The sequence below is a fragment of the Haemorhous mexicanus genome, chromosome 2 (genome assembly GCF_027477595.1).
Source record: "Haemorhous mexicanus isolate bHaeMex1 chromosome 2, bHaeMex1.pri, whole genome shotgun sequence".
Lineage (NCBI taxonomy): Eukaryota > Metazoa > Chordata > Aves > Passeriformes > Fringillidae > Haemorhous > Haemorhous mexicanus.
In genome coordinates, this window is record NC_082342.1 from 48,688,105 (window position 1) to 48,710,508 (window position 22,404).

General features: G+C 39.7%; 2 protein-coding genes across 4 annotated transcripts in view; both read right to left on the bottom strand.

Annotated features, from left to right (window-relative positions):
* Positions 1-19: 19 nt before the first annotated feature.
* Positions 20-10,004, bottom strand: EEF1AKMT1 (EEF1A lysine methyltransferase 1). 2 transcript variants are annotated; one of them, XM_059838714.1, is made up of 5 exons: positions 9,950-10,004; positions 5,765-5,914; positions 4,698-4,780; positions 3,769-4,049; positions 20-2,548 (listed from the first exon to the last, which is right to left on the bottom strand). In XM_059838714.1, exons 2-5 carry the CDS (start codon positions 5,909-5,911, stop codon positions 2,421-2,423), a joined length of 639 nt encoding a protein of 212 aa, XP_059694697.1. In that variant the 5' UTR covers positions 5,912-5,914; positions 9,950-10,004; the 3' UTR covers positions 20-2,420. The 2 variants fall into 2 exon arrangements, with proteins under 2 accessions (XP_059694697.1, XP_059694698.1); XM_059838715.1 differs by lacking the exon at positions 9,950-10,004 and adding an exon at positions 6,361-6,396.
* A 3,669-nt stretch (positions 10,005-13,673) lies between these two features.
* XPO4 (exportin 4) overlaps positions 13,674-22,404 on the bottom strand; it is an 81,096-nt gene continuing 72,365 nt past the window's right edge. For both annotated transcript variants that reach the window (XM_059838717.1, XM_059838716.1), the window contains exon 23: positions 13,674-21,938. In XM_059838717.1, coding sequence (XP_059694700.1) covers positions 21,741-21,938 — 198 coding nt within the window. In that variant the 3' untranslated portion in view covers positions 13,674-21,740. The remainder of the gene's footprint in view (positions 21,939-22,404) is intronic.

Here is a 22,404-nt window from a genome sequence, read left to right on the forward strand (position 1 = left end):
ACCTCCAGTAGTCAGTCACTACTTGACACTGACATTTTTATTTACAATCCTCTTACAGAAGAAAAGAGGGTTTTGCTGTCACATACTATTTCTTAAAGTTACCACGCTGGCACAAAACACAAATTCACTAAGGATTTTTGTGACTTGTACCCTTCTCAGAAACAGCTACTTCCTTGGAATCAAGAAAGACAAAAATAGTTTACCTCCCATCACTGATGAGGGCTGTAAATGCCACTAGTCAGGCTCTGCTTGGGCAGCTGCCTGCACTCCCCAGGCTTTTAAGAGGGAGGCTGGTGGACAACAGGCTGCTCTGTTGAATGCATCTGCACAGATTTTCATGTACCCTCAGTTCCGTAACTATGCATCTTCACAGTGCCCCTCTTCAAAGCAGTCTGACCTACATGTGAGAAGCAGCAGTGATTTTCTTGGAAGTGAATTTCTTGGTACAACTGAATGGTGCACTTTTATCTTTTTAAGAAATATCTCTGATGAAGTTAGCAAAGTTGACTTGTAACTCTGCTATGGAGAGCCCAATAATACACATTTACCAAAATGAAGCGAATAAAGCAGCAAAATAGGTGAGGCTTTGATTTAAACAGCACATTCTAATTTAGGTGGGTGGCAGGGGAACAGTATTATCCCTTCTGGCAATCATACTTGAAGCCTCTATGCACTTGAAAACAAAATTTCATGAGTTACTTCATTGTCTCCATCTGCTTGGTGTACCAGACAATGAGGTAATGAACCATTTTAAAGTACAGGTTAGTGCCAAGAGATACGCAGTTACCATTCTGGTTTGCTTTATTTTCAAACTGGCCACATGAAAGTGATGATGTAGCCTCCCAGAAAACAACTAAACCCAGGTGTATTTCACCTGTGGACAGTCATTTTCAGAGGAATTCTGGCTCAGCAGCAAGGATGGCATCTGGTTTGAAAGGCAAGACTCTATGGGCCCGAGGCTCACACAGCAGAAAGGAGAGGCCGGTGCCTGTTCTCCCTGTTAGCGCTTCCTCTGCGGCACCTCCCTTGTTTTAACAACACCTGTGACCAGCCTGACAGAAACCAAGGCGTGTGCAAGAGGAAGAAAACTGTTACCATGGAACCTAAGAACACTACATGCAGGGAGGAGGCGACAGGTATAAAATGTGAGAAGGGAAAAGCCTTAGGAAGCAAACAGATCTCTTGGAAAATGGGGAGGAGAGCTAGAGTGGCTTGGGTGGGTATTTATGAACCACTGTTGTGTTCAGCTCAGACAACACCATTCTCTGAGCACTAAGAGAGGATTAGAATCCATCTATATTATTCCTGCTCAGCTGTTTACTCCACCAGATGGGAAAATCTGCATCCAAACAGCAGAAATATGAGTATTATCACTGTCTTATAGAAAGTCTCCTCTCACAGGCTTAATTATGGTCATTCCCACCACAAAATAAATTTAGTACTTGATTTTATGTGATTTGTCTTGTAGATGCAGCATTTCTGTTAACTTTTACAAAGTATGACATACAAGACAAGTGCTTGTGTTTTGTAGAGTGTTTTTAGAGATTATAAAAGTGTTGAGTGCCTTGAAATTTATGAACTAACTTTCACCCAAAAAAACTTCAGTAATGTAGTCAAAAGGTTAGTCAAAACTGGCTTTAAAATTCCCAGTCATCAAAAATCTCTACTTATGCAAAGCAAAGCTTTTCCAATGTATTATCTCTTTTGACTGAAATATAGTCCACACCTTAAATATAAAATCTAACATTTTTCTATTTGAAACAGTGGGAGTTTATCAACATATTATTCCTCAGTGGCCTTGTAAGATTCAATGATTTTTAAGATGCTTCTATTCTACTGCTCTGTTGCTGTCTCTGGAACAGGAGAAAAAAATAAAACCAGGCAGCTGGAAAAAAAATCATAAGCATTCTTGCAACTTGACATACCTGTAGATACTCTTTGGCTTGATATTGAAATTATTAAAAAGCAGACATTATGTTTAATCAGAGCCATTACGATTCAAGATTTAAGGGACGTGTGGGTCGCATTACTACAGAAGCATCACATTCTTTGGCAATGACGATTCTGATGCCTGCAAGGCAAACACCTATGTGCTGTTATAAGCTAAAATCACTTCAAAGAGGTCACTGATGTGTCCTCAAATGGTAAAAGCTACCAGTTAAAATGAAACTCTAACAAAGAAGTTCCCATTATCCAGCACCTGCACTGCCTGGTCTGCATTTACTTAATACGAAACACAGTAACTGCAAATGCTTACTCATTTAAAAGAGAGAGGCTATCACACCGTGTTGATTCCAGCTATCCCACTAAACAGTACTCAGAGCCGACTACGTCAGCCCTGAGAAATGTGGCATAACTGACAGTAAACAGAAAGAAGCTTGACTGAAAAAGTTGTAGATTTGTAGATGATCTTAGAAGAATCAGTCCAGTCCAGAAGCATAGTTCACATAGCATCGAAATTCATTGGCTAAATTTCGTGAGTGTTTTGGAATAAACTTGCACATCTTCACACCAAGATGCTTTGCTGCCTGTTCCTCCATGACTGCACCTGCAGCAAAAAATAATTGGTATTCAGTAAGAAAAAACAGTAACAGAATGTTTGAACTTTTTTAATAGCTCCTCCCAAACACATAGAGAGCCTGGTTTTTTTTAAGGAAGATAGGCTTAAAGCAACCACACTCTTGGACTTCCTTTACAACAGAATCTGTTGTAAAGGAACCCGGGAAACTTAAAGTAAATCTAGAAGAATGGAAGACATCTCAAGGAAATTATTGTCCAAGAAGTTTCATAAAAATAAGTAGAGGGTATCAGTGCTATTTTTACAGAAACCAAACTTGAACTCCGTCTTCTTGCTACATTCCAAGGAAGTTAAATGGTAGGGAGCCATGGGAAATGCAAACAGATTACATCTATTCTTTCACTTACATAAACCATGGAGTGGTATTTGCAGCTACAGGCTGAGAAATCACTGCTTTGAGCAGTAAACTGAAGGACCACCTATCCATTCTAGGGAAAAACTTCTGAGAACCACCCTTGCGTGTGACTGCCATGTGCACTTAAACCAAGGAGCAGGCTTTCTATGGTCACATTATTTTAATTTTTCTTTATTTTGCCTGCTTTGTTGTCTTCCCTCAAATTGTACGTACAGAGGGGCTTTTACCTTTGCTTTTTGGAAAGGTTTCCTGGATGTCTTGAGATCAATAATAATAACAATACAATAATAATACAATACAATAATAATACAGTTTAAGAAAAGCCATGACTTGGGTAGACACACATCACTTCTCAAAACAGCAAGTGCACCCTCCTAAAGAAGGACCCACAAGTACAGATATTTAGTTATCTGGTTTCTGCTTTTATCACTGCTTTTTTAATCCCTCCTGCTGTATTTCAGTGCCTAAGACAGAAACAATAATTTGCCATATGTTTGCCATTCCCAGATTTCAATCACGGTAATTATAGAGAGTGGCCCTTCTACAAGAAAAATTATATTTCTGGAATTTTGCTGGATGATCATATAATTCCTCAAAAATTTAGTAAAATTCATAATGCCATAGGAAAAAAATACTGACTTGAACTATTAAAACCCATTTCTGTTTAAAATAAAGGTTGAACTCAAGTACTTAAATAAAAAGCTTAGGATACATATTCCTCCTTAAACTGATGATAATTCAGCATTATTGAGTTAGTATTTGTCTCATGTAAATTTGTCATTAGAAAGAGAAAAAAAAGCTACTTAAGGGAACCTAATATTTTTGTTAGTTATACCTGTGCAAAGCAGAATCTTTCCTTTTGTTAGGTATTTGATGGTCTCTGCAGTCTTTTGAAGACATTCCTCAGACAGATAGGGTGGATCTGCTATTACGATGTCAAAACTGTGTGGTAGGAGATTTTCAGGTAAGTCCAAAGGGTGGTTGTAATCATAAAAGATAAACTCTTCTCCATACACAGAAAACCTTCTGTCATACTCCAGTATACACACGGAAAAATCCTCACCATCCTGTTCTTTCAGTTTCTGGTACACACTCGGTGCGCTAATGCACGCTATCCTGAAAAAACACACAATAACTTAAAATAGTAATTTTAAAAGGCAAGCAACAGCTACAAAACTCTACAGCAGTCCCCAGAGAGGCTTTGGGAAAACATTTTAAATATTAGTCCCAAAAACGTATTCTTCCTCCATTCTAACAATTAATTACTTTAGTAACAAAGTCTTAAGTATGAAAGTCATTACCTGTTCAACCCCATGCTACATAAAGATTTTAAACTTAACTAGAGAGAAAGTTGTGTTTCAGAAAAGCAAGGAAGTATACTTAAAAAACGAAAAATTACTGTTTATAGAAGTAGGAAGAAAACCAAGTTTTTTCCATCTGTTCTACAGAAACATAATATAAAAACTAAGAAAATAATTACAAGTCAATAATGTGCTCTGAAGCACTTTGTATTTCTCAAAAACTTAAAAATATTTATAGCAAACTTTTACAAGGCACAGGCTACAACATTCAATGAAATGACAAAGAGGAAGATCAGTATAAACTGTTAACTAAATAACATCAAAGCAGTTCTGCAGTATCTCAGTTGAACAAAACTGAAGTACAATGAGTAATGAATTAAACTGCATGCTCTTGTCTACATAGCAGAAACAAAATATTTGCAGAGGAGGCATGTTAAATCTACAACACAGTTATTGAACCTACCTGCCGCCTTTTCCAGCTGCCAGAACTGCTTCCTTAGCCAGGCATGATGCAGTTTCATCACTGTACCAAAACTGGCTCAGTTGCTGAGAAAGATAATGCACAATTACAAACAACATGAAATCTTCTGGTTGTGCTATGCAAAGTTACATGTGGTGAGTCATAACTGAAGAAAACCATAATCCATAGCAACTTCTCAACTCACAACCTGCAAAGCTGGGAAGGTGACTGTTTTCCTGACAGTCTTCCTACTTCTGTAATCTAGTGATATGCAGCAGGTACCTTACACTCTTTCCAAAGCATGAACTACAGTATTAGGAAAAGCAAGAAATCCAAACCACTGACAAGGTATTTCAAAGCCAATGTGCAGATGCACATTATTTATGTGATCTTAAATTGAGTTCCTTCAGCAGACAAGGAAAAAGCACCTTGAAAAGTGACAGTATAGGAAGAAAGAAAAGGGTAAGAAAACTAAATCAGAACGATCAGAAAAAGGAAGACCAAAAAAAACCCAACTCAAGAGACAAATCAGAAATCAGTCTGCCACAAAAAAAACAACACAAACCAGCAGCAAAAAAAAAAAAAACCACAAAAAAAACCAAACCAAACCAAAAAAAAACCAAACCAAAAAAGAAAAAAAAAAACAAGCAGCAAAACAGCCATCCACAAAAATAAAGAAATTAAACACCCACACACAAAAAAAAAAAAAAAGTGAAGGAAAGATCACTTTGTCTTGGTACACTATGTTTGTCTCAGACTCAGGAAAGACTCTTTACTACTATCACATGCCAGGCTGGAGTTAAAACTTCCAGAAGAGATAGATGCTTCTGTTAGCAGCTTTATTCCCTCTCCATGTACTTTCAGTTTGTACCCTCCATGCACATGTGGAGCAAACAACTATATCCAGATTTAATACTAAAGCAAATCTTCCTACAGTGTTGCCATCCATTAATAGCAACATCTTGACTCTTCCCCTCTCTAATTTCATTTCATTATCCAGCCACAAAAGAAACTCGGTCAGGGCTACTCCTCTATCTGTGCTTCATTCACTGAAATTTATAGTTTCTTACCCAGTCTTCTTCTATTGAGCCAATGGAATATTGATTAAACCCTTGGGAGGTCTTCATGCCCTCTCTCTGCTGCTGTTCCAAATAGAACTCCTGGAGGGCAGCCAATGTATGGGATGAAAGCTGGGGAATGTCATCATCATCGTCCATTTTCTTAGATGTCAACAATAAAAATAAATTAAATAAATTAACCCTTTTCAATTGAGGATGTTTATTAAAACAGCATACTCTTGTGAGGTAAAACAACTTCCACCAAGAATGCAGCTAACTAGGAAAACCTCCTAACAAAAGAAAACTTATTCTCTCTACTTAAGCACTCTTAAATCAGTGAGAGGCCAATTGGAAAAAACAAGTCTCCACAGAGAATTCAGGAAGAGCAGCAACACTGTTCCCTTTCTATTCAACATGGATTTGGCTTGTGTTCTTACAGGGAAGTTGACATTACAGTTCTTGGTTTCCTGTGGATCTGGAAAATCCTACAGAAATTATTCCCTTCCTTCCTAGAAATAATGATAGCTATTGATCATTCCTTCCCATGTTCAAAAGCCACACAATTTTGACTCCAAATGGAGTAAACTAGCATTCTAGCTCAGTATCACCTGGTTTTAACTTCCATGCCATAAAAAGATTCCTCTAAATGCCACAAACCTACAAGGAAAAAAAAAAAAAAAGGGTAGTTAAGAAGGTCCAAAAAGACACGGTGTGTACCAATGGAGAAGTACAGCCATTTTCAGCAAGCTCCTGAAGTGCATTCTGCCAGGCAGCATCCCTGAGCCCTCTAACCCCAGGCAGCACAGCAGCCTCTCCCAGGGAACGGTGCCACCTCGTGGAACAGACGCGCTGGAAAGGACTCAGCACGTGAAAAGAACTGGAGAAAACTGAGAAAGATTCTTCTCTCAATAAACCTATTTCCCCTGCAACCAGCCTAAGGATCAGCACACGAGCAATGCCTTTAGCAGAGCCTGGAGATGCAGACAGGGATACGCCTGCATTATGCAGAAGTCACCGAGAACCACCGGCCACCCGAGCAGTGAGTGAACATTTTGAGTAATTTCAAGTGGAGATGCTCATGGCTCTTCTCCTCATTCCCTTAATTACAAGGAGAGCTCCAGAACTGGCAGTCTCCTCCCCTTCCACTCTTCCTTCTGCTCTAAAAGAGCTTCCAAGATGAAGTTTCCTTAAAACAGCTTCCTTCTGCTTGCTGGAAAAATGGTACCTTACCCTGGCACTGTGAGATAACTCTGCCATTCCTCTGACACAGAGGAATGGCAGAGTTATCTCACAGTGCCTAAGGAAAGCTCTTATCTGTAAAACCTGGATTTCCCAGAGTATCATTTACTGACTTGTTGGCTTCTCAGGCCAGGCTGGCCAAACAGGGAATTGCTCACAGCCCAAAGATCCACCTATGGCATCAGCCTCATGCAAGAGAATTCCAGAGTCAAGCTACTTAGTAAAACCAAAGTCATTATTTTCCCCCTAGTTTTTCACTGAACAAAACACAAATGCTTTAAGACTATTTACATTATTAAATTATGTATTATTTAAAGTATTTATTATAGACATGACTGTATATCTAGACAGATAACACAGGTTCTAGCCACAATGCTCTAACAATACACAACACTATGACCCATTTTAGGTCTTAAACAACAATTTATTTTTGTTAGGACATGGTAGAAATTTACAATTGCTCCTTAACTCACAACATTTTTTTAATTAACTGAATGACAGATACAGTAATCTGGTCTGCTATTACCCCCTAAGCAAAGACATATCTATGCTTTGACACTAAGAAACTGAAACAGGTGGAAAGCTTCATTTTTTTACGTCAAAAGTTGAAATTTATTGATTTTCTGTTCAGTGAGCCCATACTGGCATTTGCAAGGACTAAATCCATGCCCTTGAATCGAAACCCTCACAAATGAAGTTGCTGCTGAAGAATTTGCCATTGTTTCAGCACATAAAAAGGCATACTGCCATAGACATCTTTTATCTAGTAATGATTGTGAGTTGATTTTTTTATACTCTTCCTTTTGTTTTGTAAATTAAAGCCTTAGGAACCAAGAAGTAATTAACTGTGAGGTTTTGCAAGGAGAGGTAACTCAGAACATATGATAGAAATATTACATACAGCTATTATAAATGCCTCCAAAATTCAATATATTTTTCTGACTTAGGTTATTAGCATGAAGACATTCTCATGCTTAAGAACTACATCAGAAAACCTTTAAAGTGAGTTAAGTGTACAAGACTTGTACATTCCTTCAAGGGAGACAGTTCTACAGTTTGAAATCCCTTCATTATCTCTTCCACTAAATTCGCTGCTCTCAAGTCCAGAAGCAACCCTGAAAGTTCTACAGGAGATGGGAAGAAGCACAGAAGCCCACAGTGCCTCTGGTACTTAGGGAATCTTTACATTCTTAATTCCCAAGGCCCCTGAGGCTCCAGCTGACCAATCCCTGCTTGCCCCAGGCCCTGGGTCCCTCCACATGCCGACCATGCTCTGTCCTCACACAGGCGCTCTCTGGGAGCCACATAGGGGGAAATCAGATATACAAGAACAGCTCAAGAACAATGATTAAGGTTTAGAAAATGACTCTCGTGGTGAAGTCAAAGTTCACCTAAAGGAAAACACCAGAAAAGGAGGTAAGCTCCCTCAGATAGAATGGAACAGGAACAGGCAGGGTAAAATGGGAAATTTGTGTTCATAGGGTAAAATGGCAAATCTGAATGCTACTGGTCCCTAAAGGGCCAGATCTACCCATAAAACAGGAGAAATGAGGTGATGAATGACACCATGTGGCCTGCAGTGCAGGTAGGATGAAGGGGGTGGAAGTCCCTGTGGACTCCTTAGTCCCTTCCCCTGTGCACAGCTCAATCTCTCTCTTATTAGCTGATGCACTGTTCAGGCAAATGTCATCACTACAGAATGAAAGCTCTCCAATGAAAACAAAACCTAAATTAAGAGATAAGAGCAGCACAGGAGAATCCAAGGCCTTGTCCACACAAGAACGAAGTGTGTATTTAACAATAGTTCCTGGCGGTCATGTATGAAAAGTCTATTTTTATACAGCCAAATTCTGAAACAGAGAAAAAAATACTCAAAGTTAAAAGAAACACCATGGAAAAATTACTAGTCTTTAGTCCCCAGTACATTTATTTCACCTGTAGTTATGACCACGTGGAGAACAGGCGATAAGAAAACATTAGGAAAGACTGCTAAAAGGCCATGGAATAGAAATACATCTGAAAAGCCATGCTGTCCTTCATTCCCATGCTGGGAATGAGGAAGAAGAAAACAGTGTTAGCCCTTTAGATCTTTTACCAAGAATATAAAAAGCACATGTGCAACTTCACTAAAGATCTTTTCTAAGAGTAACCTTGATCAAAAGACAGAGAGCATGAAACGGAGCTAAATCTAATTGTCTGTGTTTTTTCCAAGCTGCTCAAGTCAGTCTTTGAGACAAGCAGCTCATCATCCAGGGCGTTTGTAGCACACACCAAGAAATGCTGGCCAGTGGTTTACAACCCTAATGAAAATCACCTGGAAGGGGCTGCAACCACCTGCCTGGAGGTAGAGAAGTCCTGATCTGATAGACTGGAAAGCTACTAAATATCTGGACTTGTGCCCTGATACCTCAAAAGCTGGAATTTCACAATGCGTCAAAGTCACACAGAAACTTCAAGAGAAGCTCTCAGAGGATTATCAAATACGCAGAAGCTGCACTGGATTAACAAAGTAAAGTCAGGAGGCCTGGCGGCTACTTCCACCAAAAGCAAAAGGAAATTATGATGTGTCCCACTGAGGGCGCGCAGGCAGGGCTCGGGATCACCGGTCCCCCCTACACGTGGCTGAGGGGACACGGACGGTTCCCGGAGAAGGCCCTTCCCCGCTGTCCCCTCGCCCGTGCATCGCTTCGAGGGCACTCTGCGGCCACACAGCACCCCCGGGAGAGGGCACGGAGTGACCCCCGCCAGCCCGTCCGCGCCTCGGCCTCCATCGCCCGCGGGGCGCAGCGGGGTCGGGCGGTGACAGGACGGTGACAGGGCGGTTGAGGGGGCTCCGCACCGCCGCGGCCCCGCCACCCCTGGGCGGGAGCGCCGCCGCCCTCACCGCGGTCCCGGCCGGGCACGCGCGGGGGCCCCGGCCCGCGCCTCCGCCCCGCGCGCGGCCCTCGCGCCACTCACCGCCCGCCGGCTCCCTCCGCGCGCGCGCAGCTCCCCACAAGCCCCGCCCCGGCCGGGGACCGCGCGCCCCCTGCTGGACGCGGAGCTCGCGGTCCCGCCCCCCCCCCCCGCCCCGGGCAATGGTGAGTGTGCCGGGATGTGTGACAGGACAGGCACGGGAGCCTGAGCTGGGGGCCCAGACAGCCTCCGGCACCCGGCCTGTCAGACTCGGAGAGCACAGGCATCCCTCCAGTCACAGGGCAAGTGTTCAGGAGCAGCCAGCTTCTGCCCTGTATCACAGCCCAGCGCCCCAAACTGGTTTTCTACAGCTGGCTCTCCTGTCCAGGCTTTCCATTTCTATTCAGCATTAGCAGGCTGGAATACGCTCCCTTTCCCGCATACAAACGGAAGTCGATCCGATTCTTAGATGCTTTCAAACGATAGCAAGTTTTAAAATACCTTCCTTGTTTAACTTCATAAAATCATAGCATGGTTTGGGTTGCAAAGGACCTTAAAGACCATCTAGTTTCAACCCCACTGTCATAGGCAGGAACACCTTCCAATATCCCAGGTTGCTTCAAGCCCCATACAACCTGGCTTTGAATGCTTTCAGGGATGATGCCCAGCTTCTCTGGGCAACCTGTTCCAGTGCCTCACCACTGTCACAGTAAAGAATTTCTTTCTAATATCTCATCTAAACATACTTGCTTTCAGTTTGAAGTCATTGCCCCTTGTCCTGTAAAAAGTTTCTACCCATGTAAAAAGTTTCTCTCAATCATTTTTTCTAAGCTCCCTAGAGGTACTGAAAGACCACAGTTAGGTCACCCCAAATCCTTCTCTTTTCCAGACTGAACAATCCCAATTCTCTTAACCTTCCCTCATGTGAGAGGTATTCCCTGCCTCTAATCATCCTGGTGTCCCTCTCTGGGACTTGCTCCCACGAGGCAATGTCCTTGTGCTGTGGACCCCAGAGCTGGAAGCAGTATTCCCGGTGGGGTCGCACTAAGGCAGAGGGGAAAAATTTAATTCACTATATCTTTCCCTTTGGTCATAAAAACTTCCAATTTTCCTGTTTCTCATGTGTAGGTACAACATGCTTTTCTGGCACCTCTCATCTGCCCCTAGACAAAAAGCTCACCCATTTTTCTCATTCTTTCTTTATAAAGCCTGATGTTTGTAAAAGTCATGTGCATAGTGTTGTCTCTGTCACTCAATGACTCTCCTAGAATCCAACAAACAGGAGGTTGCCCATCAGATTACTTAACCCAACAGCAGACTCTTTTCATGTTCTCCAGAGCCAGAAGTTGTATCAGCAGTGAGCTGAGTAAGAAACTGCTGTTTTACCTACAACCTGCTCAGTCTTCATCTGCCACAACATTTCACGGTGGCTGAACAGAAGGTCACAGGCTCAGCACTGGGCATTAATGAACAGAGCAGAACTATTGCTTTGGAAGACAAATACTAAATTAATGATAAAATATTTTTGCAGCACAGCTTTCATAAGCAGCAGAGAATCAAATTTTCTTGCCACCACAAGAAAAGGTGGGGATAGGCTGATTTTTCCTTCAAATCTCCATATTTTTAACCTCCCTCACGTGGAAACAAGGCTTTTCATGACAGTAGAGAACTGTGGGCATTTTCATTTGGTTTAAAAGACTTCTTTGCATTCTGGATCTGGTATTCAGTGCATTACCCACTTTGTCTTTGAAAGTTCTTGACAAAAAGATCTTCATCCCAGCACAGAAGACTGTCACATGTGGAGGGCATCCATATCTATTCCTGCTACCAGCACCGCTGTAATTTAAAACAAACAAACCAACCCCTTTCCCCTGCATTGTGGAAAGTGACAATTGTCTTGATATTGGTACCTGTGCAGCATTACTGAGTGCAGCAAGACATGTGGTTTAGGTACTACAGTGAAGTGACACTTCAGTAATTTTCCTATTTCAGGCATGTTTGTAAGGTATTTTACATGAAAAAGATTCTGCACAGGGCTGATAATGAAAGTAGAAATGAGACAGGGATGACACACACTCTCAGTCCAGATTTCCCAGAGCAGCAGACTGCCCCTTGGCAAGCAATCCCTCCTCACCAGAAAGGTTAGACAGATCACATAAGGGCACATGGCTGTGTGGGGGCTTGGGGGTGGGCTGCCAGGGTGACATTATTTAAGTTATGATATCAGATACTACTTGGCAGCAAACACAGTCCTTGCTTGAATCCTGTCACAAGACAGTTCTAGAAGCAAAGCTCCAAAGGAGCTCAAGTGACCCTGTAAGAAGGAAAGAAAACAGGTTATCTCTTGCTGCAATTTCTTTGGGATGCGAGGACAAATAAAACACAAACACAGGAATACCTGTAAAGGGCACCCTGAAAGAAATTTCTTATGAATAATTGGGTTTTATTGCTCCCTAATATTTTTTGCAGATTTAGGTATTTCCAGTCAGGCTATCTCCCCTGTCCTTTCACTGACAGATCCATGTCACACAGCAGTGATACTGGTGTCCTTGAGACAAACCTGATGACATAGATCACTGCCTCTTCACTAATGCATTTGCTAGATCAGAAAAGTGTTTAAAAACACAGTTCTAGCCTGGAAAGCAACAGCAACTTGTTACTCACAAGGCATTTCTGTTTTAGGGTTTGAGTTTTTATTTTTACTCTGTTGCATTTTTTCCTCTTCTAATGAAATTCTAGTTTTGTTCTCACTGTAGCCCAACCTGTAGCCATATGAAAAAGTATAACCAGGTTTTATTAATATGAAAATAGATTATTAAATTCTAATTGGAGAATCCTGTTGCCATTAAGTCTAAAAAACTTCCATTAACTTTTTTCAAAAAAATCCCAAAAACCCACACAACAAAAAAAAAAAAAACCCTCAACATGTTTAGGGCTGGCAAACCAACTGCACATGGATTTGGAAGGCAGCGAAGCATGCAATGCTTTACAACCGTACAAGGATAATTGCTAGCTATTAATGATGATGGAAAACAGCAAAGTGAAAATATTCTACTAGGAAAACACCCCGCAACACTTCCTCTTTCTAAGCAAAGCTTGCTGCACGTTTACTTTCACTCCCAAGCTGTTCCCCCTACAGATGGAGAATCAAATGTGTGTTGGAGCCCCATGGGGTACCTGGGTGGGCCAGGTGCGTCACAGCTTCCCAAGACCCTGTGACACAATGGAAGGACAGATGGCCAGTCAGCCTCTTCAAAGCTTGCAGTCACTCCATGAATTCAAGTACAGAAGTAAGCTTTTGTCTTTAAGTAGTTCATGGAGTCCCAACTTTTCTCTATGGAGACAGAAATCTTAGAAACATGACAGTGATACAGGATCCCTACGACTTCTTTCTATTCTGCCAGGCTTTGTGCATTCCTTGGAAGTGATTCAGGATCCACAGAGGGCCACAGCTTTCAGACAGAAAAATGCTCTACATAAGTGACCACTAGTCACTTAATTCCACCTAGTGTATTGACATTTCAAACAGACTTTACACGTATTTAAAAAAAAACCAAACCCACCCAACCCTTCAACAGAATTACCAGTATCTATACTTCTGTACATTTTCACACCCCTGTAGATTTTACCAAGGCTTCTGATTTACACAGTTCTCTCTAAAAATGTCCTGAGATGCATGGTAGCATCCAACCTTCGTGGTATTGTCTGGCCCCAAAGCCTTGTCATGGTTGTTTTTACTTTTCCCCCCAAAAGATGTAATCACTCTGCCATCACAAGAAGCAGGAAGGAAAATATATAAAATATATTTAGCAAAACCAGTAAAATTAAAGTGGAACAGAAAACGCAGTCAAGTAGCAAACATGTACAGCAGCAGATTTTACAGTTTTTCCTACATATACCTCTGCACTTATTTCACACACACTCTTTAAGCAGAAGGAAGAAAATAGAAATCAGATAGCGTTACGAAAGAAAACATTTCTTTTCCTGAACAGTAAATGGGGTTTATTACTGCTTTCTGCTTTTGAAACTCCAATTCAGACTATATATATATACCTCTAAGAAAAATAAGAGAAGGACACCCTTTTCCCTGTCCCTAGAGCAAAATTACACTGTCCTCCTTTCACAGACTATACTGGTATCTTAAATAGTTACACTCGCAGGATCTAGACATTATCTGGCCATCTTAAGAGATGCAGGTAACAAACATTTTAACCAAGATACAAAACAGGTATCCAATTTTTCCAGCTTTCCTGAGGCTGAGTGAATTGTTTAAATACATGTGCGCTTATCAAAATCCATGTTACAGTACATTTTAACAGTAGTTTGTTAAGAAATCATGAAAGTGCATAACAGCCTAAAAGCAGGCAAAAAGTACTTCAGAAGAACAGTCTTTCCTTAAAGTGGCAGAAGAATATAAGCCTTCCCCAAAGTAGTGTTGGTCTTGTGTGAGGACATCAGTGATCTTCCTAGAGATTCCACAGTGTGGTGGTGGGCTTTTGGGTTTTTTTTTTTGAGAGTTACAACAATCATTTCAATGAGCAAAAGACCACCAGTAGTATTGGTGCAGTTCCAAAACTAAAGCAAATGTCCTGACAGCTTATTAAACCAAGTTACCAGTGAGGCTTTCAAATCAATACTTGTGTTGGAGTCTAGCGATGACTTTCGTTCAGGGAACACCAAACACAGAGACAAGAAGCAGTCTGAATATGCCACAAATCTAAACTGCAGTAACTTAAAGCAAATCAAACATATTTGTCTTTACAACCATTAACAGTAGGCCAGACAGAGAGAGGAAGAAAAAGGGAAGTACATCACACCCACAGCTTTGCTTTACTCTAACTTGTAAAGGCAACAGCGTGTCAGGAAAATCAAATCCGATACCATCTAATAGATGTTAAAGTGAAAAAAGCTGTTCCACAAGATTCAAATATAGACAGCAGAAAAACTAGTAATGAATTATGTATCCATCACAGTGGGTAGCTTCTTTGTTCTCTTTGGATATATAGATTTGTCTGGAATGTTTTCCAAAATAAAAAAGAATTTATTATTTCATTAACAAAACTTACATGGCTAGTATCGCATTTCATTTCAGAATTCAAACCAGTACTCTTTCCCCCAACAAACTTGTTGATAAAATGGCAGGCTTTTACTAATCCCTTTCAAGATGTCATGTTAAACATGATGTAATTACACTTGTAGATTGATCTGTTTTTCTGTTTCTGGATGAGATTGCAAAGCTATCACTTTCTTCTCCTTCCTTCTTCTAATTCACGTACAACCTGCTCCTTGGTTGGCTGTCCAGACAAATTCCACTTGGAAGGTTGCGCTTTTGTACTTTTCTGCTTGTAAGACACGGCAAATCACTGAACGAAAAAATCCACCACCAACTCCATCACTCACAACTGAAGCCAATATAAGTTTCAAAAAGGCAAAATTGATGGGGTTTGTGTATACTTAGACAAACAAGTGTGAATAAAGGCTTTGTACCCAAATCGTTCAAGTTTATTCCAGAACTCATATTTAAGGTAAAGCAGAATAGTTCCATTTTCTACAAGAAAGGCTCTTGGATATGCTGCTGTTAGTCTTACCAATTGCATTCAGGAATTTCCTCAAAATTACCTTAAATGTTTCTGTCCCTCCCCAAAATATTCACTGAACAAAACCATGCTAATATAAATATATAACTGCATAATCTTACTTTTGAAACCAGTAAAATTCTAGTGATACATACAGCCAAGATATATAGCAAGCTGTCACTACCACAGTTGTTGCGTAGTTTTACTTTCAGGATTTGTGAAGACTTTTTATTTTTGTTTTCCTTGTCTAAATTATGTGAGTGCATGGAAGTAAGAGGGGGACACTAGAAAATAGCTGTAGTTTATTTAAATGTAATTGCATTATAGCACATTAGGAACTGCTGCCTGTAACTGAACTTTTCTGATATCCATGAAGTAACATGCTGTTGCTAGATGTTCCTTACATAGGAACAGATTATGAGCTTGGAGATAATTTCTGTGCCAGATACCATCATAAAAACTGTTTATATTAAATACACACACACACAAATTAAAGACCCAGAAATCAGTATTCCTTTTGAGTAGACAAATGCCACCAATACTAGTGAACAGAAAAATCATTGTTAATATGTCTTTTGGAAGGTGGGGAAAAAGATTAATCTGATTATATATTCACAGTCATTTCTGGTAATTGCAGTCCAGTGTGAGATACTGCTGTTGCACCCCTAATCACACTTTTTTCTGTTGGTGGACAAACTCATGCCATAAGTGCTGATGCAAGTTAAAGTTACTCCACCAACTTTTTACCTAATTACTGAGCATTCACTGTAGCCAAAGAGCAAAAGGTGTAGCCTAAGGTTTCATAATGTTGCTATTTATGTTTCCACTGTAAGGAAGTATAACAAATGCTTTTTCAGGGATTCAACACAGGTGAGATTTTAGAAAAATATTAAACAAGAATACACACAAATCACACGTGGCCAAAACAAAATAAAAAAGTCTTTAGTGGAAAACAATTTTATCTTCTTCCTGCTTATGGATCTTAAAAATACACAAAGTGATCATTTCAAAATTGAAAATTCAGTCATGATAAGGCTTGATTACACAGCCATTTCCCAAATCTTATTGCAATAAAACATGAAATACTTCTATGCAACTTCATATCTTCAACTGTACAGATAAAACAATACCTGAAATCAACTAGCACTTCAATTCCTGTGTTTTTAATATAGAAATTCAACACAGTATTGAATGACACATTTAAAATATTTACACACTTGACCAACAGCAGTACTAGCATTTATTGCCTTAAAACTGCATGTTCACTGCATGGAGGTTTCTTATTTTGCACAAAGAAAACAAATAATATAGGTTTTTTTTTTCCTAATTGAAAATTCCAGAATGATTTAATGGGAGATTGAGTATAGTGAATACTATTAGGGAGGTTTTTATCAATTTCAAGTATCAAGCTGTAACAGATTGGAAAATTACATGGGTAGTAGTATCTTCCTCTTGAGGTTGGAAGGGCCTTCCAAATCTGCTTAACAGCTTAAAAGGACAGGAAAAGCAGGATAGGGAATGGGAAGAAATGAAAAATCAGAATCAATTTTAATTCACTGACGAGAAGGGAAAGCCAGAGGTATCTTACTTCTCAGTTTCTAGGGCCCCAAGAAATCTCATACTGAAAAAAGGGCTCTATAAGATAGCTAAGAATTTGAGACTCTAGAGCAAAACACACTTCATGATTTGCTTCATGATCAGTGCTTGAAAACATTAATCTAATTTACTGAAAACAGAGCACAAGCTACTCAAATGCAAATTTATGGGGGCAGGGGAGCAGGGCTGGCTCTTTAAATTTTAATTGTTATGATTAGGCTTTGGTTATACTTAGTGACTGGAACAGACATGGGAGAAACATGTGGTATTTGTTCCTTGCAGAAAAATGTAAAGAAAACCAAAAGTAAACCAAACAAAACCCTGTCACAGCAAGCAGCACTTGTCACAAGCAGAGGCACCAAAGCCTGAATAACCAATAACTGTCCTCTCTCTTTGAAGATCAGAACTGAGGCACACTGGTGGGGAATCTCACCTTATAAAAGAAGAAGCCGCCATTTCAATTGGCTGTAATTGAAATAATGACAATTTTACAGCAAGCATTACTGTACTGCAGTAGATCAGTCCTGGGAATACTGCATCACTGCTGCCTCTACTGGGCTTTACCATTATGAAAATCTCCTGTTTTCATTACAGTAAATCTTAGACCTCACAAAACTAAAATTAAAGTATATAATATTTACATAGCATCTCAGATCCTCAATATATTTTATAGGCATAAGCTAATCCTCACAACATCCCTGTGAGGTAGGTAGGTGTTAATGCTATTTTAACAATAACACAGTTCTAGTGACTTGCCAGGGGCCACAGAGGATCCTGTGGATAAACATTACAAAATTAGAGGAGCCCGGCTCCTACTCCTGCGCTTATATTCATCAAGCTACTTCCATAAAAAAAACCCACCCCTTCTTATGTAATCACTTAACCAAACCTGAAATTACTTGAAGTGTTTTACAAGCAAAATGCTGCAAATTTGTGTTTTTTAATAGTTTTACAGACCACAAATTAGAATTTGCTTTCCCTTTTAAAGAACTAGATTTTAAATGGACAACTGACTGCTCTGAACAAGCTTATTTTCTAGAACTACATGGCTTAGATATAAAGGGATTTGCCCAGGTGAACACTGGGGCTTTAGTGAGCTCTTCTCACTATGAAAGCAACGACTCCAATTCAAACCCCTCTCTTTCAACTAGTAGGATTTTTGGACATGCTGAGAAAACAAGTTTCTCATTCCTGAGAAAAAAGGTGAGCCCTTTACCATTAAATGGGGAAACACAAACCTCTGGGCGAAATGTAGCAGATTCTGGCGGTAATTCAGTGAAGCTAATTAAGGCATAAATACACATCGAAGTGGAAGTTGCATGCATCCAGTCCACTTCTCCCTGTCCCTATGTATCTGTGCTTTCAACAAGGTCTTGAATTTTATGATTGAACTCGATGCTTGTCAGTGTTCAATACTATAAGTTGAACAAAATTATTATGCCAGCATTAGAACTAACTATTACAATGGGGAAGGAGCTGGCCAAAACGGAAAAGAAGCTAGTCTCAGAATGAAAACACTGGTCCAATAATCTGTTTCAGCATGAAAAGTCTAGACAAATATATTTGTAACAATTATATCATGCAGCATTTATAACTTGGTTTGAATTGCCTTTTTTCTTCCTTCAAAAAACAGGTGCATTTTTAGAACCATTATTCACTCTGCACAGTGAATGGAAAATGAATGCAATGATGCTATGGAACTTGCAGAACACTTATGTTGAGTCATGTCTCAGTGTTGACTACAAACAGTCTGAGTCTTTCCCGTGGACCTCACTGTGCTTTCACACCCTGATTTACAGCAACCGGATGTGTACATGATCACAGAAAATTCTTTTTTTCTATTTTTTTTGGTACAGAAGGGATACAGAAGTCAAATAGCTCAGGTAGAAGCAGTCACCAGGAGGAGTATGAATGAGCAGGACTTATTTCCAGAAGCCTTTGCAACCATTTAATGGATGTCACTAAGCAGAGACATCTTAGCATTGCTCTAAAAGTAACTTAAAATGGCATGGAAAGATCCCTGTTGAATATATGAGAATGAAAGGAAAATTAAAAAACAGGCAAGTGTAACATAAAGCAGGAGATCACAAAAAAACCCCAAACCCTTACTAGGACAGTTTTCCTTTAACATATAATATTATTTTTAAACAAAGGGCAAAGGAAATTTTTAAACCACCTTTAAAACTAGTCTTTGAAAGTGGGTGTTCATACTTTAGCTAAAGTCTTGATACTCAGAAATGCTGTGTGTTTCTGCTTGTTACAACACAATGGGCCTGAAAAGAAAAATATTGGGTATGCACATTACTTTGCCCAGAATACATACCCAATTTGTGCTCCCGTTCATTACAATATGCAAGAGATTTCAACCCTTTAAAGTTAATAAATATTTTTAAATAGTGAGCCAGTTTTAGGATTAATAAAACAATAGTGATAGAGCTAGTTATAAAAGAAAGGATGACTGAGTGTATCAGTTACTCAGTCAGACCCAAAACATGGAATATTTGCTATGATCTCTTTGAAGACTTCAGTCTAGATACCTGACATCAGGCACATCATAACAAACCAGCAGCTCCTACTGCCGCTGATGTTCCCAGGCTTCAGTGCCCTTCATCTGAAAAAAATGATCCAATGTACAAACTCAGAAAAACCCCAAAAGCAGTTTCAAAACCAGCAAACCCCAATTGAAAAATAAAAACTCAGCCATCACAACAGTTTGGAACAGAATGATCTGCCAGGATCATTGTATTTTGTGCAAGTGCACAGTCAAGAAATCCTTTGAAGAAAAGCACTAGAGTTTAAAGAAAAAATTGAGAGCAATTCTCCTGTTCTAAAATACTATGCAAGTTATCTTAGAAATAAAATACTATCTGGGAAGGTACACTAAGAAGTTTTATGGTCACTTTGTAATATGTAAATCTGCCCTTGCCCAGTTTTCACATAAATTAAAAGAGAAAAGTATAATAAAGAGATGGCATTTTTGGCCTTGTGGATCCATGCTTGAGACACTTACGGATTTAACTTACCAAAAAACCCCACCACCCCCCAAAAGAAACCCACAAAAACAAAACAAAACACTGTCAAAAGGAAAAAACAAAACAAAACAAAAAACCCAACAAACCTTAGATTACTTATAGCACAGTATTAGAGATTTGTGTCTGTTGTGAGATTCTGGCTATTGTGACTAATTCTGAGATGAACAGCTGAAGAATGGCACAGAATTGCAAACACGAATCTATACATAGCCATATAAAGGTGTATACCAGACATTTTTTATAAACTGTAAAAACATATGGGAAATATTTAACAGCATAATCTAGCAGAGATCTTAAACAGAAGGGCCCACTTCTGCCTCTGTGTATTTCCACAAAAATAATCTTACTAGACATGCAGCATTTGTGTTTGCTTTAGTTTCCTCTGGCTCATGACAGGAGACAAAGCAGGCCTTGCTTTCATATTCATGTGCTGCTCTCCCTTGTTGGTTCTATACACTCAGGGCACTATATTCTGCAATAATAAAAGCTAAAGTGCTGATATAAAAAACCAAGCAAGAGCAGAGCAGCTGGGAGAGCTCTGCAGAAGTGGGACTAGATTCAGCAAAAACCAAAAATCTCCTACAGCAGAGACCTCCCGATTACCCTTCCCCACTGGAGTCAAACAGGCATGCTTGAGTAAAAGGGTTTGATGCCCCTGTGCTAGCATAATTGTTTTAGCTAATGCCCAACTTTACAAAGTTTGCCAGTAATTCACACCTTTTGGGTTGTTATTGCTTAAGCAAACAGTTCAGTGTAGGAACACATTGCAGTTGCGTGCAACCCAGGTGAGAATCAAGACAGATACTGAAAGTAAAACTACACATGAACCTTGCATTAGACACTCATTCCAAAACAACACGTCAACATGAAGGGCTGCAACAGGTACACAGCAGCTCAGTGCCAACATCCTAAACCAACTCTCAAGAGTCAAATCTTGCCTTGAATTTCTTACCTAAAGTATATGAGCTTTTTTTTTTTCCTTTTAAATTAAGGCAATGAAATGGCTACAGTTCCTAAAGTTCATTTTTGGGGAACAAAAATATACACTTTTTTTTTTCTCTGAACTTTAGGCAGCAGAACATAATGTAAAAACCTGCATTGTATTAAACTTGCAATGTCAGGTTGATGTAGAAAAACAGAACTAAACACAAGTTAAAATACCGTTTGGTTTTTCTTCCCCATTGGAACACAAACTCAAACTTTAAGAGAGGAAAAATAAAGCTTAAAATCAGCTAAACTGTTTAGAGCTTTATATGTATCTGCTTCACACTCTAACATGATTTTGGGTAGAAAAGAAATCTCTAAGTTTACATGACCACTCATATTTTAAACCAGTGCAGGGGCAAAGGCACTGCATTTATTTTATTGTGCCCATATCTGTTTGCGCATAAATGGAAAAAAACTCAATTCAGAATTTCTGTTCATTCTCTTCCACACCCAAGTATGACAGATTGCAGCTAACACATAATAGCAGAAGCTGATTCAAAGTTGACCTCTCCTATTCCATGGTGTTATGTTCAAACTTCCAGGCTCTCTAGAATCTGAGATGGCTGCAAAGAACCCAGAGACAGGTACAAGATTTAGTCAGCATTCAGCATTTCTCAGTGCATTTTGCAGAAAGGGTCTAAATTAGGCATAGAGTTTTGTTGTTTATTTTACACAGAGAAGTCCACCAACATTTGCCATAAATTCTTCTAAACTCTTTAAGAAGGCCATCTTCTGCTTACGGTCCAGTGTAGGAGGAGTGCTGCTTGCAGTAAGCTTGTTGAAGGCATCTGCTAATCGCTGGTAAATGACTGGATCTTGCTGAGTTGATAGCAATGTTTCAACTAACTCTGAATATTCAGCCTGTTAAACAAACATTAAAAAAAAAAAAAAAAGAGAGATACAATATATACAACTTCTCTCATCAGAACATGATCCAGAATAAAGGCTGTGACAGAAAACCGTTAGTACCTCTTCACCTGTCCTCACAGCCTTCCACCTACCTCTAAACCAGATAAAATCCTTCATCCAGGCTGAGTATTTTCTAAGGCTAAAGAAATCTTCAAAGCAAGGCACAATGCTTTGCAGTGCAGAGTAAGATGAGAATTTTAAGGCAAAGGGCCTTCTGGCTCTTCCTTAGCATAGGCTTATTCCTGCAGACTGGACTGTTTTTTCTTAATGCCTGTCTCATATTCCATGCCAACCATCTCCTCCCGCAGGTTCTCCATTTTCTAGGGTTCCTTCCCTGGGACAGAGAGCTTAGATTCCTTTCTAAGAGTATCCTACTTATTCTCATACTTATTTAGACAGAAACAAAAGACAAAGAAAC